This window comes from Crassostrea angulata, chromosome 7 (genome assembly GCF_025612915.1).
Source record: "Crassostrea angulata isolate pt1a10 chromosome 7, ASM2561291v2, whole genome shotgun sequence".
Classification (NCBI taxonomy): Eukaryota; Metazoa; Mollusca; class Bivalvia; order Ostreida; family Ostreidae; genus Magallana; species Magallana angulata.
The window spans coordinates 11,353,347-11,375,197 of NC_069117.1; the positions used below are offsets into that span (position 1 = coordinate 11,353,347).

General features: G+C 36.1%; 2 protein-coding genes across 3 annotated transcripts; both read left to right on the top strand.

The window, feature by feature from the left end:
• The first annotated feature begins 1,924 nt into the window (after positions 1–1,924).
• LOC128192186 (male-specific lethal 3 homolog) lies at positions 1,925–15,106 on the top strand. Of its 2 annotated transcripts, XM_052864676.1 has the most exons (11): positions 1,925–2,197; positions 2,380–2,462; positions 3,376–3,468; positions 3,702–3,933; positions 4,690–4,749; positions 4,876–4,962; positions 6,899–7,044; positions 7,285–7,428; positions 7,613–8,262; positions 13,913–13,997; positions 14,685–15,106. In XM_052864676.1, exons 1-11 carry the CDS (start codon positions 2,099–2,101, stop codon positions 14,749–14,751), a joined length of 1,746 nt encoding a protein of 581 aa, XP_052720636.1. In that variant the 5' UTR covers positions 1,925–2,098; the 3' UTR covers positions 14,752–15,106. The 2 variants fall into 2 exon arrangements, with proteins under 2 accessions (XP_052720636.1, XP_052720637.1); XM_052864677.1 differs by lacking the exon at positions 4,690–4,749.
• Positions 15,107–17,358: 2,252 nt separating this feature from the next.
• LOC128192185 (ankyrin-1-like) lies at positions 17,359–20,410 on the top strand. Its single transcript, XM_052864675.1, has 2 exons — positions 17,359–17,520; positions 17,687–20,410. Exon 2 carries the CDS (start codon positions 17,691–17,693, stop codon positions 19,581–19,583), a length of 1,893 nt encoding a protein of 630 aa, XP_052720635.1. The 5' UTR covers positions 17,359–17,520; positions 17,687–17,690; the 3' UTR covers positions 19,584–20,410.
• The last annotated feature ends 1,441 nt before the right edge of the window (positions 20,411–21,851 follow it).

A 21,851-nucleotide genomic window follows, 5' to 3' on the forward strand; every position in this document is an offset into this window, starting at 1 on the left:
TTGCAATGTGCCGAACGTTATTGATTCCTGCTATAATCACACTATTTTCTGTTCTTATTACTAGTATATTATGATATACAGTACAACTGATATAACTGCTATTAAAATGATAAGCATTGACATTTCTAATGTAACTTTTTATCAATTTAAACCTCATTATGCTTTTTAAAATCTTGTGAGTTTTCCTATTTCATGTAGAAGAAATATACAGCATTGTACTTCAACAATGATTTTGTAAACTTACAATCCTATGTGCCCACACACACACACACACGTATGTATAATTGTTTGCTTTATAACAGCGTGTGTGTGGGGAGGGGGGGGGGTCAATGAATATTGGTAATCTTGCCAAAAAAAACGAAAGAAATAATGAGATAAAGTATTATTTTATAATATCGTCTTTTCCGAAATTGTTACCTATTAGCACGGCGCAATGGATGAGATTGTACACTTTTAAAAGAAGTCAGTTTTAAAAATATAGTTTTGGTAAAATATTATGAAATTTGAAAATTCTAAACTGGTAAAAGTATTTTGATTATAATATACTTTTATCCACACATAATGATTAATATCGACAGGTGTCTTTTACCACCTTGACATCTTCCGGACACATTCCTTCATTTCAGTGAATCTTCTAAGCCGTATACCATTTCAAAAATTGAATGAATGGTTTGTTAATCTTAACCATGATTTCTTTTTGAAGTAGTAATCAAGAAGAAATACTCCAACAAAGGAATTTTCATAATTTTGATTATTGTCCAATGAATTCTACCTTGAATTTTACATTGAAGTATATTGACAATGCATGTTTTATAAAGATATTATATAAAGTAACTTCAAATTTACATAGAAATCTCTCGGTGAATGTTTGCATACACTTTCTTTTTAAAAAAATATGAAATAAAGTGAATTATTTACCACAGGTAAGTTGACAATTTTTTTGTTTTGTTTCTTCTTTACATCAAGGGAAGATAAATCTTCAAAAAAAGGTTTAGGTTCAAAATGACCACCTTCTGATATATGTTAATTGTCAATCATGTAAATTTCTAATTTAGTCCGTTTTAAAGAGGTGTTATGGTCAAGATTTTGGTCAAAAATTATTTTCCCGATCGTAATGTTCACAATGCTTCACTGAGGCATTTTTAATAGTCATTTAAAACTTTGGTGCATTTCGTTGAGTTATAAGCGAGTTTCAGAGCTTGCATTTCTTTGCTATGCAAACAAAGCTTATGTTTAAATTTTGAATGTTGAAATGAAAATTCCAATTTTAGACCTAAAATGAATGTGTTAAACGTTAGGAACTGTAAAAATATGGTTATTAACTTAAAATGAATTAGAAGACAGACAAATCATTTTAAAAAAGATTTTTATTGGTCAGTATATTGAACCTATGTAAACAAAAACAGGGCACGAGCCTTGTTTACATGACAAGGAATTATGAGCCCTTTATCTGGCTTATAACTGTACGAATGGCTCTCAATTTTTACTTGATCACTAGAAATGCATTCCTTATTAATTATAATTTAATAAAAACAGAAAATTATAATTTGACCAAAATCGTGACCATGTCCCTTTAAAAGGGTGCGTCGATTTACCCAAATGGACCCAAATGGCGACCCAAATGGACCCAAATGGCGATTAAAGTGGAAAACAATTATAATAAAATCCTTATTACTAATATTATCACTTGTTTTAGTCATTTCATGGGGTTGTTAACCGTTATTAAGAAAAATAAAGACCCAAATGGCGACCCATTTTTTTTATTTTTAATTTGAAGATATTTTTTATTTGCTGTATGACATGCATGTGATGCAACATAAAACGACAGAAAATTGATAAGACCCCTACTTTTACAGTAACACACGTTTATGAAATGAAGTACGTAATATTTATTCCGGGAAAAGTATGATTACTTGTTGGCTTTTCATTTGACATTTCGTTTCCGGTTTCCGGTATTTCCAACGCGGGAACAATGGTGATAACAAAATCCAAAACAATACAAAAAATGATCATTTCTTTCTTTGATCTTTAAGCAAATGAAGATTTGATAACACGTTGAATATATTTTCAAGTCATAACATTATTTTATTCCTTGATTATGTCGACTAGAGGTGTCAAATTCTTGTTCGCCATGGGGGAATACGTTCTATGTTTTGAACCAGATCCCACCAAAGCCCGTGTTTTGTACGAAGCCAAGGTACGTGTGATAAATGTATCATGTTCAGTACATTTCACTTTCTATATCTGAGCCATAAAGCAACGTTATTTAACCCGATCGTTTCAAAACATGAATGCATCTAGTAAGTCAATGACATATCGAAAATCTATCAAATCTTCTGTTGTTATAAATTGTTTGCTTGTATATTTTTTCAAAAATAGGTTCTTGACACAACAACTACAAAAGATATATCTGGTGCCAAGATCCCAGCATACCATGTACATTTCCAGGGTTGGAACAACAGGTATAACTGAATTGACTATAGAGCTTATCTGTCTGCCTGTGTGTTATGAGAAGACCACTTTATGAAGACTTATATTTTCCCAGGATGTCACTCTGTACAAGTACAACACACTGACATAATACCTGTTTTGCTTTATAAAAAAAAAACCCAGTATCAATATTTAATATCTGCAACTTGCCTAGATGATCAATTAAGAAGAGTTATTTCCCTTTGCAGGCCAATCTAATTTCTCACCAAAACTATACCAACTTAAGGCAACTTGGCAACTTTTAAGAAACTGGATGGTCATGGCCATTTTTAGATTGTCTTAGTCTTTTTTTTTTAAAGAAAAGCTCTATATGAAGATGTAGGAAAATAATCATATTTAAAAGCTAAGATTTCAAGTTTTTTCCTTGACTAAATGATACATGTAGTTTATAGCTAAACCAATCATATCTGAAAGTTTAAGTTATATTTAATGGTTAATATTGTTGACTATCCAGCCTCCTCATGGAAATATCTGAAAAATGATAACTGCATGTTAAGTTAACTTTAACGGAAAATTGTTTACTATTTTTACTGAATGTCTGTACTTTTAGTCCATCAAAATTGTAGGAAAGTATGGATAAAACTTAGATGTTTTTAAGGTGTCCATCCATAACTATCATATTTCATATCTAATAGATTGCAAGTTTGATCACTAAAATCTTAGTGTGATTTTAAGGAGTTTATTAAATAATAAATTTTCACCTTTGAAATCTTTAAAAAAAAATTAATTTTTAAAATAACTTAAAAGTGCAAATGCCTCATTTGAAAACTTTTTATTGGTTCTTTTATTTGTATACAGATAACCCAATATCTGTTTTCTGAATCCAGATTCAGCTATGAAATTAAAATTTGGTCTGTTGAAACACAAAATATTTTTTTTGTACAGTTGGGACAGAATTGTACCAGAAACATATGTTTTAAAAAACACAGACGAAAATAAACAGTTGATGAAAAAATTAGCGGACACCACAAAGAAATAGTAAGTTTTAAGAAATGATTTGTTAACATTTACAATAAAATTAAAGAAAATTGACAATTTTTTTTTAGTTCTGAATAGCCATTCCTGTGCAGAGCTAATTTGGTTTGAAGGAAGTACAAACAGGAATTTAAAAAAAATTATTTATTGTTAAAGTTAAATTTGAATCTTGTCCTTTTAATAATATGTTTTTGAGAGCATAGCAGATATATTTGTAAACCCCTTCATTCTTTCAGTCGAATAAACAGTGCACGAAATAGGAGAATTGACAGAATTCTAAGAAAAGCTTTCAGAGGGCGACCTCCCTTGTTTGAAGATGACGGCGACAGTCCATATGAAGACAATGATTACATTTCCTCAGAAAGTGATGATGAAAAAACTGATGACGATCAGAAGAAAGAGGATAAGGAAAGTCAAGAGAACTTTGAACAGATACACAATGGTTCAGCCCAGGATTCTGACAATAGGGTATGTCATCATGGAAACACAATTAAAGGAAAATCGCTCTGCATGATTATAATTTTTAATATTCCATTCTAAAAGGTCTTGGAGTAAAATTAAATGATAAGGCGAGAGAAATTTAATTTTTAGTTTTACGGATTTTGTTGTAAAAAATTGGGGTCGGAGGAGGGAAAATAAAAAAAAAAAAAACTGGGGGCAAACTTTTATTAATCAAAATTACATATTATTTGCTTGAACTTATATTAAGTTTAATTTTTTCACTATCCATTGTGTACTTTGTGTTTGTTTCAAGATCATTGGTATTAACCTTACTAAACTTGTTCAGGATGACATATTTTCTTTGCTTTTCATAAAAACTTTTAAGCCAAACCATGCATGGCTGACCTCCATCTTAAATACTCCATGTTATAGAGACGCGTACACTTGATTTTAAAAGCTCCCTTTGTCAAACGTTTTGCAGATTTCAAATAAAATAAAGTAATTTTAAAACCAAGATCGGTCAAACTTGAAAATTCCGGAAAAATTTCCGAAGATACGAATTTTTTTTCATTATTTTTTTTTTACAAAATCGGAAAAATTTGGTCGGCGGATCCGTAAAACTAAAAATTAAATTTCTCTCGCCTAACTAGTAATGCTATTGACCAGTTTGTTTAGTGCTAGAAAATTTATGATGGTTTTTGTAAACGATACATGTGTACATTAACATTGTCATGACAGAAGTAGTTGTAGCTGAGTTAGTGAACTTCAAAATTTTCCATTCAGAGTACCAACAGTAGTGACGATGGTGGGAGTAGCTATAGTAACAAGTCTGAGGACAGAAAGGTCAAATTCTCAAATGTTGTGTGTGATGAATTTTTTCTGTGAACATTTTGAATGAAGGAATTTGCACCTATGTTTTGTAGCATTGTAAATGTTTGATGTCATAATTTTCTTCTTTAATTCTTACAGAGAAAGGTTAATGTGGAAATAGATCTACCACCTCTACTGAAAGAAGAACTGGAAAAAGATTACTTGGCTGTAAACAAGCATAATATGGTACTTAACTTTATTGTTTCATAAACCAGATAGACCTAAATACTCTCAAAGTGATATCTTTTAAAATTCATCATGAAAAAAGTAAATACTCTGAAATCATTAGAATTCTTGGTGATTTTATTTTTATAGATTGTGTTATTACTTCTCCCCAATAAATCTATACCTATATACTTGCAAGAAAACAAAATATCACCATTATCACACCAACTGACAATGGATGCACATTGACATAGATGACATAGATTAAAATGATTCCATGTTATGTTGAATTTGAAAAAGATTGTCAAGCATTACAAGTTCACGTATCAAGTAGAATTGTCAGGGCTCGACATTAACGCTTGTCCGGTACCAGTTAAAAAAATATACGGACAAGTGAATATTGCTTGCCACTTGTCAGACTGGACAAGTGCATTTTTATGTAAAGAAGTCTCCAACATTTTAAAAAGTAAAGAAAGTTTTGTGATAAATTTATCTGTAGTCCCGTTATAAGTTTATCGATTAGTTATTTTGAATTTGATCCCGACTTCAAATTGAATCAATTGAGTTACTCTTGATCGGGATTGAAGTTCACTAATTACAAACAACTTTCAATATTGATCTGTAAAGATGTGGATCTTAGTTCTTACACAGTACCAAACACACATGTTATCAAAAAGAAAGGAAGAATAGGTAGCAAAGATAAACTTAAAAGGATTATGGAAAGAAATGTAATTTATATTAGGTTTCATTCATCATTGATAGACTATGATGACTTTTTATGTTTAGTTTAAAAAACAGATGAGAAATCAATTTAAGAGTTACATGTATTTTAAAATTTAAAATGTCTTGTAATTTGCCATGACAAAGCTACAGCTGACAAATCATGTTTAATGTTATATGGAACCAATACATTTAGGAAAGACACTTTAAGTTTCCATTTAAGAAGTCAGGTTATTAATTATGGCAAGAATAATCGATAAATGACTTTATTTTAGTAATAAAAAATTGTAGTTTTCAAGTTGACAATATTTGATCTTTATAGCGAATTACAGAATACCGGTAGAGTTATCAATAGCTTGTTGGATTGCTCAATAGGGTATTCAATTTGGTCAGCAAGGTATCACATTAGGTTTAAATCTAGGTCATGTGATTACTCAGGTATGACCGCGATAAAGTGAGTTAATCTAGTAAACATTTGCACATTTGGGCCTTTTTTGTTTCTCCCCGTTGTCCTACATTACTGCTATAAAAGTCTGAACTAATTAAGCAGTCACAGCACAAAAATACTCTTAGTGCTGTATGTTGCACCAGGAATTGGGGAACCAAAATGTCTAATGATTTTTTGCAGGAAAAAAATATCTCCGTAATTCTTAAAGTTATGCTTTTCTCTTTTGTTTGTTTCTTCAGAAATGTCTTTTGAATTATATTTTTTGAAAAACAAAATTCAAATTACTCCAAGCAGAATTGATGCTCTATAGAATCCAGTGCTGTCCAGGTGAACATTCTTTTTAAAGGTCTATGAATAGAATAGCTAACAATAGGAGAGAGTGTTCTAGAGGTTTTCTTTGTGCCAAATGAATTGGTTGAATGCAAAATAACAATCTACACTTGGGTAACCACAGGACCTAGATTTAAACCTGATGTGATACCTTGCTGACCAAATTGAATACCCTATTGAGCAATCCAACAAGCTATTGATAACTCTACCGGTATTCTGTAATTCGCTGTAATACTGAAAAATTTTTGGACAAGTGAAGTTGAAGTTCGGACAAGTAAAATATCTTGGTCACTTGTCCGAATGGACAAGTAGGAAAAAAAGTTAATGTAGAGCCCTGATTGTTCAAAATTTAATTCTTACCATTGTATTGATTGTAAAAGTTAATTTAGAAAAATGGTAATGTTTACTTAAAGCAATAAGTAATAAGTAAGCAATCCTTTTCTCATGTTTTGTTTTTAGCTATTGAATCTACCAGCTCAGCCAAACATTGTGTCAATACTGGAGGAATTTGTGAAATCTTTTTGTGTAAACATCCTCTTCAGTAATTCAGCAAAAAGCACTGCACCGAGCAAAGAAGGATCCTCGTTTGTCCCTGTAGAGAGAAAGTAAGATTTCAAAAGTAAAACTTGAGCATTGTGAATTTTGTATGGAAAAATAATTGCTTTGATAAGGATTTTAGTAAAGTTTAAGCCTTGCTTCTTCCTCATAAAAAAATATGTTTGATTATTAAGGAGTTAATATGCATAGTTTAGCATGGTCAAATGATTATACAACCTTCTGACTTTCAGATTACTTTGTCGAGGAGAAAATGTAAGTTTATGTGTGGGTTTTTTTTTTGCTTTTAGTATTCCTTTGTGTAAGGAAATGGCTGATGGATTACGCATCTGCTTTGATTACACTCTGCCTTTGATCCTCCTGTATGCATCAGAGAAGGCCCAACTAGACAGGTTAATATCCACACACAAACAAAAGTCCCAAACCAGCAATAGGTGTGTATATATAGATAGAAAAATAATACATGTAAAGATGATAAACCATGCAGTTCCAAAAATATTTTTAAATAAGTTAACATTAAGAGGTATGCTATTATTATTGAATTTAATGGAACAGAATGGAATAGAAGGAAAAAATTTGTATAATGTGGTTTTTAGATTAGAAAATTGTTTACTTCAGTGTTGTCCACTCACCTACAGCCAAAAAGTCCCCTGTGAAACGCAAACATGGATTGAGAGCAAGTACAAATTTATCTTCCAATGGAAATCTTTCTCCAAAGATTCCCAAACTATCCCCCGAGATTTTTAAGGACAAGTTAGAGTTTGAAGCCGCAGAACAAGATGAGTTAGCCCCAAGGAGGCTCACCAGACAATCAGTGTTAGATAATGCTAAAAAAGGAGCAGATGCAAAGCAAGCATCTAGTGAAAGTTTACCTCATTCAGAGGAAAATAACAGAGAAGAACAAAAAGCAGACAGTGTCAGGAAGAAAGAAACTCGTAGAAGTCGCAGGTACAGCTCAAGTCACCAGTCGTGTTCAACAGCTATAGTTAAAACAGAACCTTCAGACACTGGGGCTGAGGCACAGTCCCCAAAGGACACAGAGGATGCACCGCCACCCCTCCTTATTCCGAGTTCAATATCTAGTCAGAAGCCATCTGATAATGGCAGTCAGGACAGCAAGGGAAGCAGTGGGGCTTCCTCGGAGTCCTGTAAGGAGGATATTCTGGACAGAATTCTGTCCTGGCAGCTCTTACCCCCAGAGAAAATACAGGCCAACCCGACCGCGCCGTCCCTGCTGTACGGGGCTCACCATCTCCTCAGACTGTTCGGTATGTCTGTATATGAAGTTCATGTAGTACTAGCAACATATTGTTGCATCAGAGTTTATTGATAGAAATATTGAACCAGAAATCAAAAATCTTTGTAAAGAACAATCAATGGTGATAACAAAACACAAAAAGAAGTCTGGTACAGAATTTCAAAAAAAAATATTATTTTGCATAAATATGGCTGAATTATTGATTTTATAAAGCACATGATTTTATTTGATGTTTATTTCAATATCCATACTTACCTGCATCAACTATTTGTAATGTGCCTGGGCTCCTACGATCATGCTCGAACATTAAAAACATTAGAGTTATCTGCCCCTACTTGGAACTCTCCTTTACTACTTCTGTTCAGTTTATGTTCGGGCACCGCCATGTTTGGCGGTTTTTTGTAGCGTGGTCAGACAATAAATTTTATTTATTGTTCTTTTCGTAACCTACGGTCGTGTAAAGTATTAAATATGGATAATTACAAGAAGTGTTCACAGTGTTCGCGGGAAATGAACGTTATAGACGATCACCCAGAGTGTTTTCGTCACAGATTGTGTACCGAAGTATTTACTTGTGAAATTTGTAAGGCCTGGACGCCGGGGCGATGGACCGCGTATACCAAGATGGTGGATAAGGCCTTAGCGAAGGCAAACAAGCCTGGAGAAACCGCGGCATCTAGCGAGATGAGAGAACAGCCGACGGTTGGTGAGAATATTATGTCGTCGCCGTCTCCGAGCGGCATGGGAGACAGAACTCGGCCAACACCGCCTCCGAGCGGACAAATAAGGGCCTCACAAGTTCAGTCCTTGCCTCCGAGCGGACAAGGGAACCCGCACACAGCTTTTGTGTCCATTAATTCTGCACAATTGACGTCTCTGAACGGCCAAGCGCAGATGCCAGTCGTTCCGGTAGCACCTCCGAGTGCACAACCAAATTTTATGAATTGGTCAGAGCAAGCATTTAATGCTTTTATTGACAGCAGAATAAAGCTCATGACTCAACAGAACGTTTCTCCTGGCGTGACTTCTACTGGTTCTAAAACCACAGGTGAGTCTGTGAATGCAGATACAAATAGAAATGCAAGTAACAGACGGTTTAACAGATTTGAGAGAGAAACGAGGTCAGTTAGCCCTGACGTTCTGGATCTTGCAGATGCCAGAGACGATCAGTTTGTAGATGATGATGATCAGTCCTTGGATGATTCGAGATCTCAGTCGAATGACAAGTGTGATGAGACCGAATCTACAATTGCATCTGTAGAAGGCTCAGGTTCTTGGAAGAACTTTATAACAAAAATGGCATCAGATCTGAAAGTTCCTTTAGAGGCCGATAAGCCAGAACAGGAGTATGCCTCGTATGTATCGCAACATTTACAGTGCAACAAGGAGTCTTCTAAGATTAGGCCTCCGTTGGAGGGATCTTCTATTCAAGCCTTCATGAATGTAGATAAAGAATGGCAGACTAGAGGCAAAATCCGTGCTTTCAGAGCAAGAGATGATGAAAAATATGCCGTAGCAGCTGATCATTTTGCAAAATTCTGTAAAGTGCCAAGTCTCGACTCTAATATTGAAGAGGGCATTACAGATAGCAAGACTCAGTCGGGTAAGGGTCAGACAGGAAATGTCAAGGGTCGTTTCAGATTTAGGGACAAGCATAATGCTGCTTATAATTCAGAGTTTCGCAAGGTAGGTATGAGAGCGAGACTGTTGTTAAGACAAATATCTTACGGATCAATGATTACGTCTTACTTGGATACAGTTCAGTCTGATGAAGATAAGACTGAGGCTTTGCAAGCTCTTGTGCAGTTGTTTAATTCAATGGCTGATGTGACATCGAGAGTTATTGTAACAGCCGTAGGAGCCAGACGAGGTCTGTATTTGCAGGACATGGCCTTCAAGAATAAGGCTACTGAGTCAAAGTTACAGAATTTGTCAACAATTGGCTCTGATCTTTTCCTCGGAAAGTATTTTGATGTATTGCATTCTAGTGCAGAAAACATAAGAGATGCGAAAGAGACCCAACATTTAAGGGGTAAGGATATTTATGCAGCTTCCAAGAAGCGCAAGTTTGATCAGAGAGGAGATGCAAGACTGAATGAAGCAAGTGCATCTAAGGTTCCTAGGAGAACAGGCAGTAAGGGTACTGAAAACAGGTACTTTAAGAAGAGAAATAATTATCATGACAAGTCAGCAGCAGCTCCGAAGAAGTCTGATAATAATCAGTTGGGGTTTCGAGCCCCCAAGTATTAAGTACGGAATCACTGCCAGTAGAACCTTGCAGGCAAACCAGGAAGTTAGCCAGGGTTTCTCCCCAGGTAGGGGCAAGATTACCAAATTTTGTGGACAGTTGGAAAATGATTACCAACGACAAATGGGTATTGAACATTGTCCAGGAAGGACTTCGTCTTCAGTTCAAAGAGTTACCGGCAGAAAGCGGAACAAGAACTACAGTTATAATAGATGCAAAGAAGCAACAATTTATATCAGAAGAGGTTCTAAGCTTATTAGAAAAAAATGCAATAGAACCAGTCCCGTCAGACCAGATAGGCCAGGGATTTTACAGCACTTTCTTCCTAGTCCCAAAGAAGGACGGAGGATTTCGACCTATTCTGAATCTCAGAGTTCTGAATACATACCTAAAAGTACCTCATTTCAAAATGGAGACATTAAGAAGCATAGTGAGAGCCATAGACCCCGGAGATTGGGCACTATCTCTAGATCTAAAGGATGCTTACCTTCACATAGCCATGTTTCCAGCAGATCGCAAATTTCTGAGATTCTGTTGGCAGGGTCAGCATTACCAATTCAAGGCAATGCCATTCGGGTTGGCAATAGCGCCGAGAATTTTTACCAAACTGATGGCAGTTATTGGGAGTTACTTCAGAAAGAGGCAGATTCAAGTTTTCATGTACTTGGACGATTGGCTGATCAAGAGTCAAGACAGGACATTACTGTTGAGGCAATTAGAAGAGACCCTTCAGTTAATCCAGAATTTGGGTCTTATTGTCAATGTACAGAAGTCGAACATGAACCCGTCACAAGTTGTACTTTATCTGGGGTCAGTGTTCAACACAAGAAGGGGTCTGGTCCTTCCTTCAGAGGAGAGGTTTCAGAAAATAGTAGAGGAGATAGCTACTATTTCAGAAATGAAGTGTGTGGTAGCTCAGAAGGTTTTACGACTACTGGGGTTAATGGCATCAGTCATCGATTTGACCCCTTTTGCCAGATTACATATGCGCCCAATACAGTTTTACCTGTTGTCTTTTTGGCGCCCACACAAAGACAGTTTAATGCAGTCTATACCAGTGAAGGATACATTACTGCACCATCTGGAATGGTGGAGACAAGCAGAGAACATTTTTCAGGGAGTGTCCCTACAAGAGAAGCAGCCACACAGTGTGACATTGTGGACAGATGCTTCAACACAAGGCTGGGGAGCTCACCTGGAAGATCATCAGATCTCGGGTGTCTGGAGTACCAGGGAGAGAGATTGCCACATAAACTGGTTAGAAATGCGAGCAGTTCAATTAGCTCTGATTCATTTCGAAAGCATACTACTGAACAAGAGAGTTTTGTTGAGATGCGACAACTCGACAGTCGTGTCATATGTCAACAGGGAAGGGGGAACAAAGTCCTTTCAACTGTGTTGCCTGGTTTGGGAGATATTCAACTGGTGCAAAATCAGGAAGATTGTAATACGAGCTGCTCACATACCAGGGAAAAAGAATGTGTTAGCAGACGATCTGTCAAGGGGTCGACAGGGAGTTCGGATAACAGAGTGGAGTCTGAAACAAGAGTTAGTGAACCAGATTTTTCTGAGGTTCTCCACTCCGAACATAGACCTGTTTGCAACGAGGGAGAACAAGAAGTTGCCAGTGTTCTGCTCCCCCTTTCCGGATCAGTTGGCTTGGGCAGTAGATGCACTCAGTGTACCTTGGAAAGGAATGTTTGCATATGCGTTTCCCCCGCCAGTATTGATACCTCAGGTATTACAGAAAGTGCGGAAGGAGCCATGTTTGCTGGTGTTGGTTGCTCCACACTCTCCAAGACAGTCATGGTATCCAATCCTGTTGGATCTTCTGGTAGACATTCCAAGAAAACTACCAATCACGGAAGACATGCTGACTCAAAAGAAGGGTCAGATAAGGCATGCCGATCCCGAGTCTCTAGATCTGGTGGTATGGAAAATTTCCAGTCTTCCTCCAGTAAGAGAAAGTTTTCTTCAAAAGCTAAGGAGTACATTAAACAGGCAAGAAGAGCCTCAACACAGAGGATGTACCAAGCAAGAATTGCAATTTACAGAAGCTGGTGTAATAGACGGCATATTTGTCCATATTCAGCCTCTGTAGAAGAGTTAGCTAATTTTTTCATTTATTTGCAGGAAGAGAGAGGTTGCAAGGCAAATACTGTAGCCGGGTATAGAGCAGCCATAGCTACTGTTCATGCAGGATGGAGAGGAAGATCAGTCAGTTCTAACACAGACCTTTCAAGCTTGATAAAAGGCATTTTTAATAGTAACCCATGTGTTAAACCTTTATTACCTAACTGGGACTTGCCGTCCGTCTTGTTAGCTTTATGCGAATCTCCATTCGAGCCATTAGCAGCATGTAATTTGAAATATCTTGCCTGGAAAACAGTTTTCTTACTTGCAATGGCAACAGCAGCTAGAGTTAGTGAACTTCAGGCTCTTTCAGTTAATACCAATAATTTGCGAATTGAAAGAGCAGGGATACGTCTCCTTCCAGATTTACAGTTTTTAGCAAAGACTCAGAGGGCAAACAAGGCTTGGAAGCCTATGTTCATTCCTAGATTTAACCGTTTAGCCACAGATGAGAAGGACTTGTTGTTGTGTCCATGCAGATGTTTGGAGGAATATTTAAAGAGGACTAAAGATTTACGTCAGATGACTGAAAATCTCTTTATTACATACCAATCGGGTATGCACAAAGCGGCAGCTAAGTCTACACTTTCCAGATGGATTGTGTCCCTGATTCAGCAGGTTTACAATGACTCACCAGATTTGACATTGGGTGATGTTAGGGCTCATGACACTCGACGTCTTGCTACCTCATGGGCCTTGTTTAATGGTGCCTCTCTTCAAGAGATTATTCAAGCAGCACATTGGGCCTCAGAGACAACTTTCACTACCTTTTATCTGAAGGATGTGGGCTCAGAGGACAGCTTCGCCAGAGCATCAGTGTTGGAGACAGCTCATTGGGCGAAGAAAAAGAGGAGGAAATAAGCAGTTGGTGAGTAATTAATTTAATTACTTGTATAACCTTCCCTCCTCCCTTGTCTTGTGTTCTACAAATTCTATTTATTGCAAATAGTTGATGCAGGTAAGTATGGATATTGAAATAAACTGTGGGTTTTTAAATGTAAAACCCCTGTTTATAAGATATCCATACTTACCTGCATCCCCGCCCACCTCCCCTTCTAAGGTTATATGGAGGTGGATAAATTAGGGTGTCGTCCCTCACATAAACTGAACGGAAGTAGTAAAGGAGAGTTCCAAGTAGGGGCAGATAACTCTAATGTTTTTAATGTTCGAGCATGATCGTAGGAGCCCGGGCACATTGCAAATAGTTGATGCAGGTAAGTATGGATATCTTATAAACAGGGGTTTTACATTTAAAAACCCACATTCTGTTTGGATGCAGTCAAACTTCCTGACCTCATCACCAGTATGGATATGGAAGACCACAAAGTCAAAGCCCTCCTCTCCCTTTTACATTGTTTCCTAGAGTAAGTACAGCAGCTTTTTTTTTTAATTGCTTTCTTTCTTTTGTGTAGAATACTTTAAGCGTTTAAGTAAAAATGAGAGATTACATCACCATTCTTTTTTGGGGGGTTTGCAAGATGTTCATACTAATCTGTACAAGGGAAAAAATGTTACCCTAAAATTTTTGTGTTACCATATGTGAAAGTTTATTTGTACTAAGTAATGATCTCCAAGTAAATTTTCATCAGCTATTTGCTGATATATAACATGTGTTACACATATATTTCCTGTAATTTTGATCCTTTTATTTATCCTCTGTAATCTAAAGATGACAGATACATTTACTAGTTTTATTACCCATGATTTGGATTCTCAGTGGATGTAGGTTTTTTAAAAGAAATGTAATGCAATACTGAGGAATCATATAATTTCCTTGGGGCCAATTTTCGTGGAATGTGGGATTTCTGCTTATTCATGGGGATGTAATTTTGTGGATGCGACGGTTTTCAGTTTCAGTACGAAAACTAAACATTTTATAATAGGTTTTCATTGAGGATGTAAATTTGTTGGTGAGGGCTACCTACAAATACATGTACCACGAAAATTGAGCCACCACAAATTCTAATGATTCCACAATAACAGAAAGAAGAATTTAAGTTGAAACTGTAGTTATTACATTGATGGTCCTTGTTCATCACTGAATTTTGCAGCTACCTTATGGAGAGAAGAGAGGAAGTTTTCAAGGAGTCCCTTTACGTTCAGCAAAGTGATGAATGAAAAACTGGAGAATTGGATTTAGTGTTAGATTATGTATTTAGCAGCAGAACATTTTTCTCTAAAGGATAGGGTTTGGAAAATATGCGATACCAAAGTGACATAATGTGTCCTGTACCAAGAATATTGCCATGCTGTTTAATTAAGTGAATAAATAGATTGTTGTTTTTAATAATGTTGCTCTCAGTATTGTAAATTAATTGGATGTTTGACAGACATTTTTAAATGCTTATAAAGCATGGTAGATGTATATGCATTGTACAGCTATGAACAAAACACTGAAATTTTTACATATCTTTATTTACATAAATGTAATGTAATTTTATCGTTTTGTTAAGATTTTCCTACTTGTATTTTCCTACATGTATTTCAGCAGCTGCATGTAAGATATGTTGTTCAATTAAATTTAAATATAGTTTTTTTTTTTTATTTTTAACTTACAATATTTTTGATCTGTTTACATGTGTCACCACTCAAAAAGTTTATTTAAATATATGTACATCTATAAATAAAGATCAACAGATAACACTTTGCTTGGCCTTATGACAGTGTATGTAGTTTACCCAGTATTTAACATATATCTTTAAAAACAAGGACTGCTAAAACTACAGTTCAGTATTTGGTATGGGATGTACTTGTATGTTATTTTTCATGTCAGTGATTAGTAAAATTATGGGCATAATGATTTCAATGCTGTCTTCACTGTAAATTATCTTAATTGTAAATATACATGAATCGTGTAAATTAGCAATGCCTATAACATTAATCTACTTTTACTGTAGAGGTATTGCTGAATAAATGTTGTATTATATGGAAAGCTTAATTTCCTTGACAATTTTCATAAAAAGAAAATGTGACACCTATGAGGGACGAGGAGGCGCCCCTTACAAATCCCAGCGTCATGTCAATACTATCTTGCCATGAAACAATAGTAAGCTAGAGTAGGGATGGTCATACTCTTGGTTTGATTTCAAGTGTAGGCTATCAACTTTTTCAAAGGGAGGATGGATTAAATTATTTTTATGTCACCTTAAAATAAAGGTTCAAGTGAAGTGAGCTTTTCTCATCACTTGTTGTTTATCTGAAAACTTTTCACGTTTTTGACTTCTCCTCTAGAACCACTAAATTCCCAATTTAGTACAATCATCCTTATGGGAAGAGGACTCTAAAATGTTAAAATATTAAAGGACAGTTCTGTTTTTATAAAGGGAGGTAATTGTGAAAATAGAGCATGTGTTTTAAGGAGACTAGATGCTCAATAGATTTACCATCAGATGTGCTTAGATATCTATTAAATAGTTAAAAATTATATTTGTGATCCCAGACTAATACTGGGGCACCAAGATAGATTCAAAGTTTAACATAGAAATATATGGGGAAAATGTTTTGAATCTTCTTAAGAACAAACTATAGGTATGTACAAATTATGAGATTAATATGCAAGCATAGTAAGATAATGATAAATTCTAAATTGTTAAAATCGTGATCCCTGGGTTAATACTATATTCGCAAGAGGGGTTCATATTTCTGTATAGAAATATATATGTATTGGGAAAATATTTTAAAACAAGAAATTTACGATATCTGAGATTACTCTGAAAGCATCCTAAGATGGTGTAGATTCTAATAAGTTAAAATTGCGCCCTCAGTCTAATACTGGGGCCCCAAAGGAGTTCAAAGAACAACATAAAAACCATGCATTATAAACATACAATATTTTTAAGGTGGTATGGGACACTTCCATGTTGTGACGTATTGTTTATCGAAATAAACAGTGAAATTATGTAAGTAGTTTCATTCCCAGTATTGTCACATAACAGCGTAGCGCAGTTGGTTTACAAATCTGTAGGTCATGAGTTCGAATCCCGCAGTGGGTTTTATTACTTTTACCTCTCCAAATATTCGTACAAGCTATTTTTGGGTTTAATATTGTAGAATTTGAAAATTCTAAACAGGTAAAAGTATTTCAATTATAATATATTTTAATCCACTTCAATATCGACATGTGTCCCATGCCACCTTAAATAGTTTCATTTTTTTAAATTTCAAAATGAAATGATACAAGGATTCGTAGTTTAGGTGAGCAATACGGCCCATAAACCTCTTTTAAAAAAATATCGATGTTCAAAAATGACGGTTTTTCAAACGGGGGAAGGGGCTGGTTTCCTCTGTTGATTCACGTGCATGAATCAAGTAAATTTATATACGATCTTGGCTACTCTTTCAATTATTATATGACCCGTTAAAAAAACAATAAATTTTTGGCGTCCAGGTACGTTTATATGATTATTAAGAATACAGTTTTTCCTAGGACAAACGCGCAGTTAAGCTTTAGTGGTAAGGTTTTAATCGATTTACAAATAAATACCTTCTATGGGATTATAATATGAATCTTTTTTTTAAAAAATGTATGTTCCTTATACAAAAAGGAACAAGTTTGGGTCACACATTTTGTTCGTGACCAAAATATATCCGTACTTGTTTCATTAAATCAACTCATCTATTATTCTATTGAGAACGTTTTCAATCTTTTTTTTTTTCTTTTTTTTTTTTGGTTAATTAAATATTGGCACTAATGCGACATCGTAGTTTTTAAAAATCTTGTTCAAACGTTTTGCCGAATCAGAATAAGTGCAGATATGGCGTCTTTAACAACATGGGCATTGGAAAGGGACGGGCAGCTCTAGAATGTTACAGAAAATTGCAGGAGATACGTGATTGAGTTTGTGATACAGTTACTGCAATATTTGTCTATAGTCCTTCGGACAGTGTGTATGTGGACACTATTGAATTTATCTTTCATTGATACACTCGGTTTTATCAACTTATTGGACATCTTTTATAGACATTAACTTAATGTAAAATCTTTTATACTCAGATTTGTCTTGCGTTTACACCAATTAATCTCTATAGAATATCATCATTTGTTTGCTTTCAGAATAATGGCGCTTGCAGAAAATTTAAACCGGGCCATTGTAAAAGGAGATTTAAATCTCGTTCAAAAACTTGTTGCAGAAGGTGCTGCGATGGATTTCATGTTAGGCATGCGCGGAACAGCCCTATGTGCAGCTTTATCAGCCAATCAGACCGACATTGCACAGTTCCTAATCGAGGCTGGATGTGGAGTGAATGTGGAGGATTACGACAAGGAACCTCCCATATTTCTTGCAATTAGCAAAAAGTGTTTCGATGTGGTTCATAGATTAACACGACATCCAAAGTGTAACCTTAATAAATACGATCCTTTAACTAATGTTTCGCCATTGGCTCTTGCCGTAAAGAACAACCATCAAGATGTCGTTAAATGGTTTATAGAGGCGGGAGCGGATCTCAATGTTACCGATCATACCGACAGTACTGCATTGCACATAGCAATACAGGACCGTAATTACGACATGATGGATATGCTGGTGAAAGGCGGCTGTGATTTATCGAAAAATGATTCCACTGGGAGGTACCCGATACACATAATTGCTAGTAAAGGTGACGAAAGAGGTCTAAAAATCTTATTGCAAAAATGGATTGATGTCTCTGATAAACTACCGACCGAGTTTTACATGTATTCTTTTCTTTCTACGATAGATCAGGTAAACGTTAGGCAACTTCTCAATAAAACTACAAAGGCAGGTCTTATTACCAGTACTCCTTTACATTTTGCAATTTCGAATGGTCACAGTTCGATGTCTCAATTCTTGCTCAGATATGGCTCTTCGCCTAATGGACCAGAGGACAGGCTTGCCGAGTCGCCGCTTTTATCGGCAATATCGGCGGCATCCTGCCACAATGGCCAGATCGATGCCTTTTTGGTGTCATGGTTGCTACAGGCAGGGGCGAACCCAAATGCATGTGGTAAATTAACATCGACGACTCTGTTCACATACGTCGAAAGCCCCATCATGCTAGCCTGTCGGCTCAATAATGTTGAAGTCTTTGAACTCCTTATCCAGCATGGTGCTGACTTGGATATGAAACATGCAGACATTGGACGTGTCAACAGAAAGTCGCTACTTACTATCGCCTTCTCTCACAGTGCAATAGAAATAGCTAAATGTCTTCTTTACAGATATAAAGTATTGGACGTCGAAGTAGACGACACAGAATCTTGCTTGGAAGAAAATTTGTTAATGTCTCTAAGCGATTTATACCATCCGGAAGTGGAGGAGTTTGCCAAAACCGTTCTATCCTATGAAAAACCCAGTGAAAACACTTTGCATGACTGTCTATCAAATTCAATCATAAAAAACAATATTCATTTTGCTCTTGCTTTGTTGCGACATGGAGATGTAGATGTAAATCATTTAAATGCAGACGGATTCGGCCCAATTCATAACTGCATCAGAGGCTCAAGTGCGAATAAAGATTTTCTGTTAAAACTTCTCCAGTCAGGAAGCGATATCAACATGCTTTCCGCCGAAGGTTTAACTCCTCTGGAAATGTGTTTGGAATATTTTGATGAAGACCATTTGGATTTGGCTTATTTTTTGATCGAGGCTGGCTGTGTATTACCAAACAAGTTCCAAACTTCAATGGAGATGGAAAGCGGTGATAAGCTGTCTGATTCCGACGATTCTGATGATTCAGACGTCGACAATGAAGATTTTTACGATGACGCCGATTGTCCGGCAGCCTTCACTGAAGACAGGAAGTTGCAAAAAATAGTGACATCTTTGCAGCGGCACCCACAATCTCTGTTACAGCGATGCTTGCACGTTTTGCGCATGCATTTTGCACACAATCGTCTCGCATTTGAATCGATCAATCTGCTTCCGTTACCTCGAAAACTTTTGGAAATGCTTATGTTTAAAAGATTTCAACATAATTTAAGAATTTCATAGACTATATTTTTCGTTGTGGCTGACAAAATTTATTCCAGAGTGGTTTTGTTTGTTGGTGTTTGTGCCTTTAGATTCTAGAAAAAGATTTCAAGTCTTGTTATGATATTTTATTTCAAAGTCTTCATTTTCCAGAATTCCGAGTGCGTATCGTTTAATTCAGAAGAAAGAGGAAAAAATAAAATAATGTAACGTGTGAAAGGCCCTGTCACACCAAGCTGCGTCCCCACGGCGTGTTCAAGGCGTTGTAAAATCATTGAATCGCCGTAGGATCGCAAGGAAAATTCAGAAAAATGTACAGTTTTATTTGAAAATTTTACAAGTGGAGATGTCACGACGACCGAGGCGTTCTTACGGAGCTCCCACGGAGTTCTACTTGGCGATTAACTGCGCTCTCGCTGAGTCTCCGCCGAGCGCTCATGACGTGCTAGGAGTTTTTACTGCGGGACCACGGCGTGCTCTGCGCGCTAGCTGATTGCCTGCACAAGACGTTCTTTACTTCTTGGTAGGTTAATATTAATTTGTACAATTATATGGAAAACAAACAAGAATTTACAACTGGTAAATAAATGATTAAATAACTGTTTTGATTTTATGAAAAGGTACATTGTAATTGAAACATAACTTCTTATAAATTGTGAAGGACTAGTAAAAACTATTAGTAGTCAGGTCTACAAAAAAGATCCGTTATTAGTTGTTAGGAAACATAGAAAAGATGTGAAAACATCAGAACCAAATGGCATGAATTCCATCAACGTCCATTGATAGGTCTTGGAATTTTAGCAAATGCTACTTTTTACAGAGTCATCTACATCCAGTTTGATAATTATTATATCGCTTGCTATTGTACAAGACCCATTTTCGCGTTTTTGTGGTCTTGATGACAACGCACTAGAAACGCCGTGGGAGCGCGGTATAAACGCAGAAGAAACGCCACGAGAGCGCGATGAACGCAGCAACAGCTCTTTGGGGTCGCTGTGTGAACGCAGCCAAATGAAAAACAACTTGTTCAAACGCTGTGGATGCGCAGTGAGAGCGCGATAGAGACGCAGTGAGATCCCGAAGGACTCCGTGAGGTCTCCGTGCAAGCGCAATTGACTTATCAATGCGTCTACACTGCGATTAGCTGCGTTCCTTGAGCGCGCCTACGGAGCTCTCGTGACGCTGTTGGAGATCTTACGGCACTGTCACGGCGACCTCGCTACGCTTCTACGGTGTATTTTTCAGAACGCAGAGCCACGGCGCGTACTTTGTGCATGTTCAAAGTGCGCACCGTCGCATGGTGTTATTTAATGTTCAAGGCGATCCCACCGCGACGGACGAAGATGCCGTTGCGTTGTTACGGCGCTGTAGGGCATTCTACTGCGTTTACCTTGGCGTTTTACATTATTTAAGGACGTAGCGGGATCGCCGTGAGAACGCAGCTCCAGTGTGACGGGGGTTTTAATAACCGTTAATATAAAACATTAAGACATCTATTTAAGCATTTTAGATGTTTGTAAAAAGAGTTAAAAAGATTTTTTAATAGGTCAAGTGTTTTGAGACTGAACATTGAGAATTAATTCTTTACAAAATACGATGCAATGCTTGATTACATAATATAGACAGAGCCTAGATAAATTGCATTTGACTTCATATGTCTGAGAATAACTCCATGTAGAATATTTTAGATTAAAAAAAACAAACAAAATAGTGTGGCAGAATCCTTATATATAATATATATATGATAAGTGTATTGTTATTATAATGTATTCTATATAGGCTTATATATTTGTGTGTGTGTGTGTGTGTATATATATATATACACACACATGTAATGTAAAGTTATCTCCCTTGTAATTCATTGAATTATAATACTGATATTGTATATCAGAATTCAAGTATAGTAATATGTCTATTTTATGTTATTTAAAGCCCGATATATGTTTTACAATTGTTGCAGGGTCTTCTAAACTCTTAATACATGAAGCCAAGTTTGAACCCTTAACAGTCTTGACTTATTTATGCTCATGCAAGGACTGTTACAATAGCATACAAAGCTCCTTTATTTGAATTACAACAGGTATTCTATTACACATCAGTATTGCAGCTGTCTTACATACTCACACAAGTATAGTTTTTAATTTGGGAATGAAAAAAAATACTGTAAAATCTATAATATCGATGCGTCTTTGTCATTAAATAATTTACAGCATCCAGTCATTGCTTTTAATCAGTATTGGGACCTGTATGCTTTCTGTAACAGGTGTCCAAATCATAATCCCTTACCTC

Coding starts and splice junctions, on each gene's coding strand:
- LOC128192185 (XM_052864675.1), top strand. CDS start 17,691: ATGGCGCTTGCAGAAAATTTAAACCGGGCCATTGTAAAAGGAGATTTA.
- LOC128192186 (XM_052864676.1), top strand. CDS start 2,099: ATGTCGACTAGAGGTGTCAAATTCTTGTTCGCCATGGGGGAATACGTT. Junction 2,198..2,379: donor GTGTTTTGTACGAAGCCAAG/GTACGTGTGATA, acceptor TTTCAAAAATAG/GTTCTTGACACAACAACTAC. Junction 7,429..7,612: donor AAGTCCCAAACCAGCAATAG/GTGTGTATATAT, acceptor TGTTTACTTCAG/TGTTGTCCACTCACCTACAG.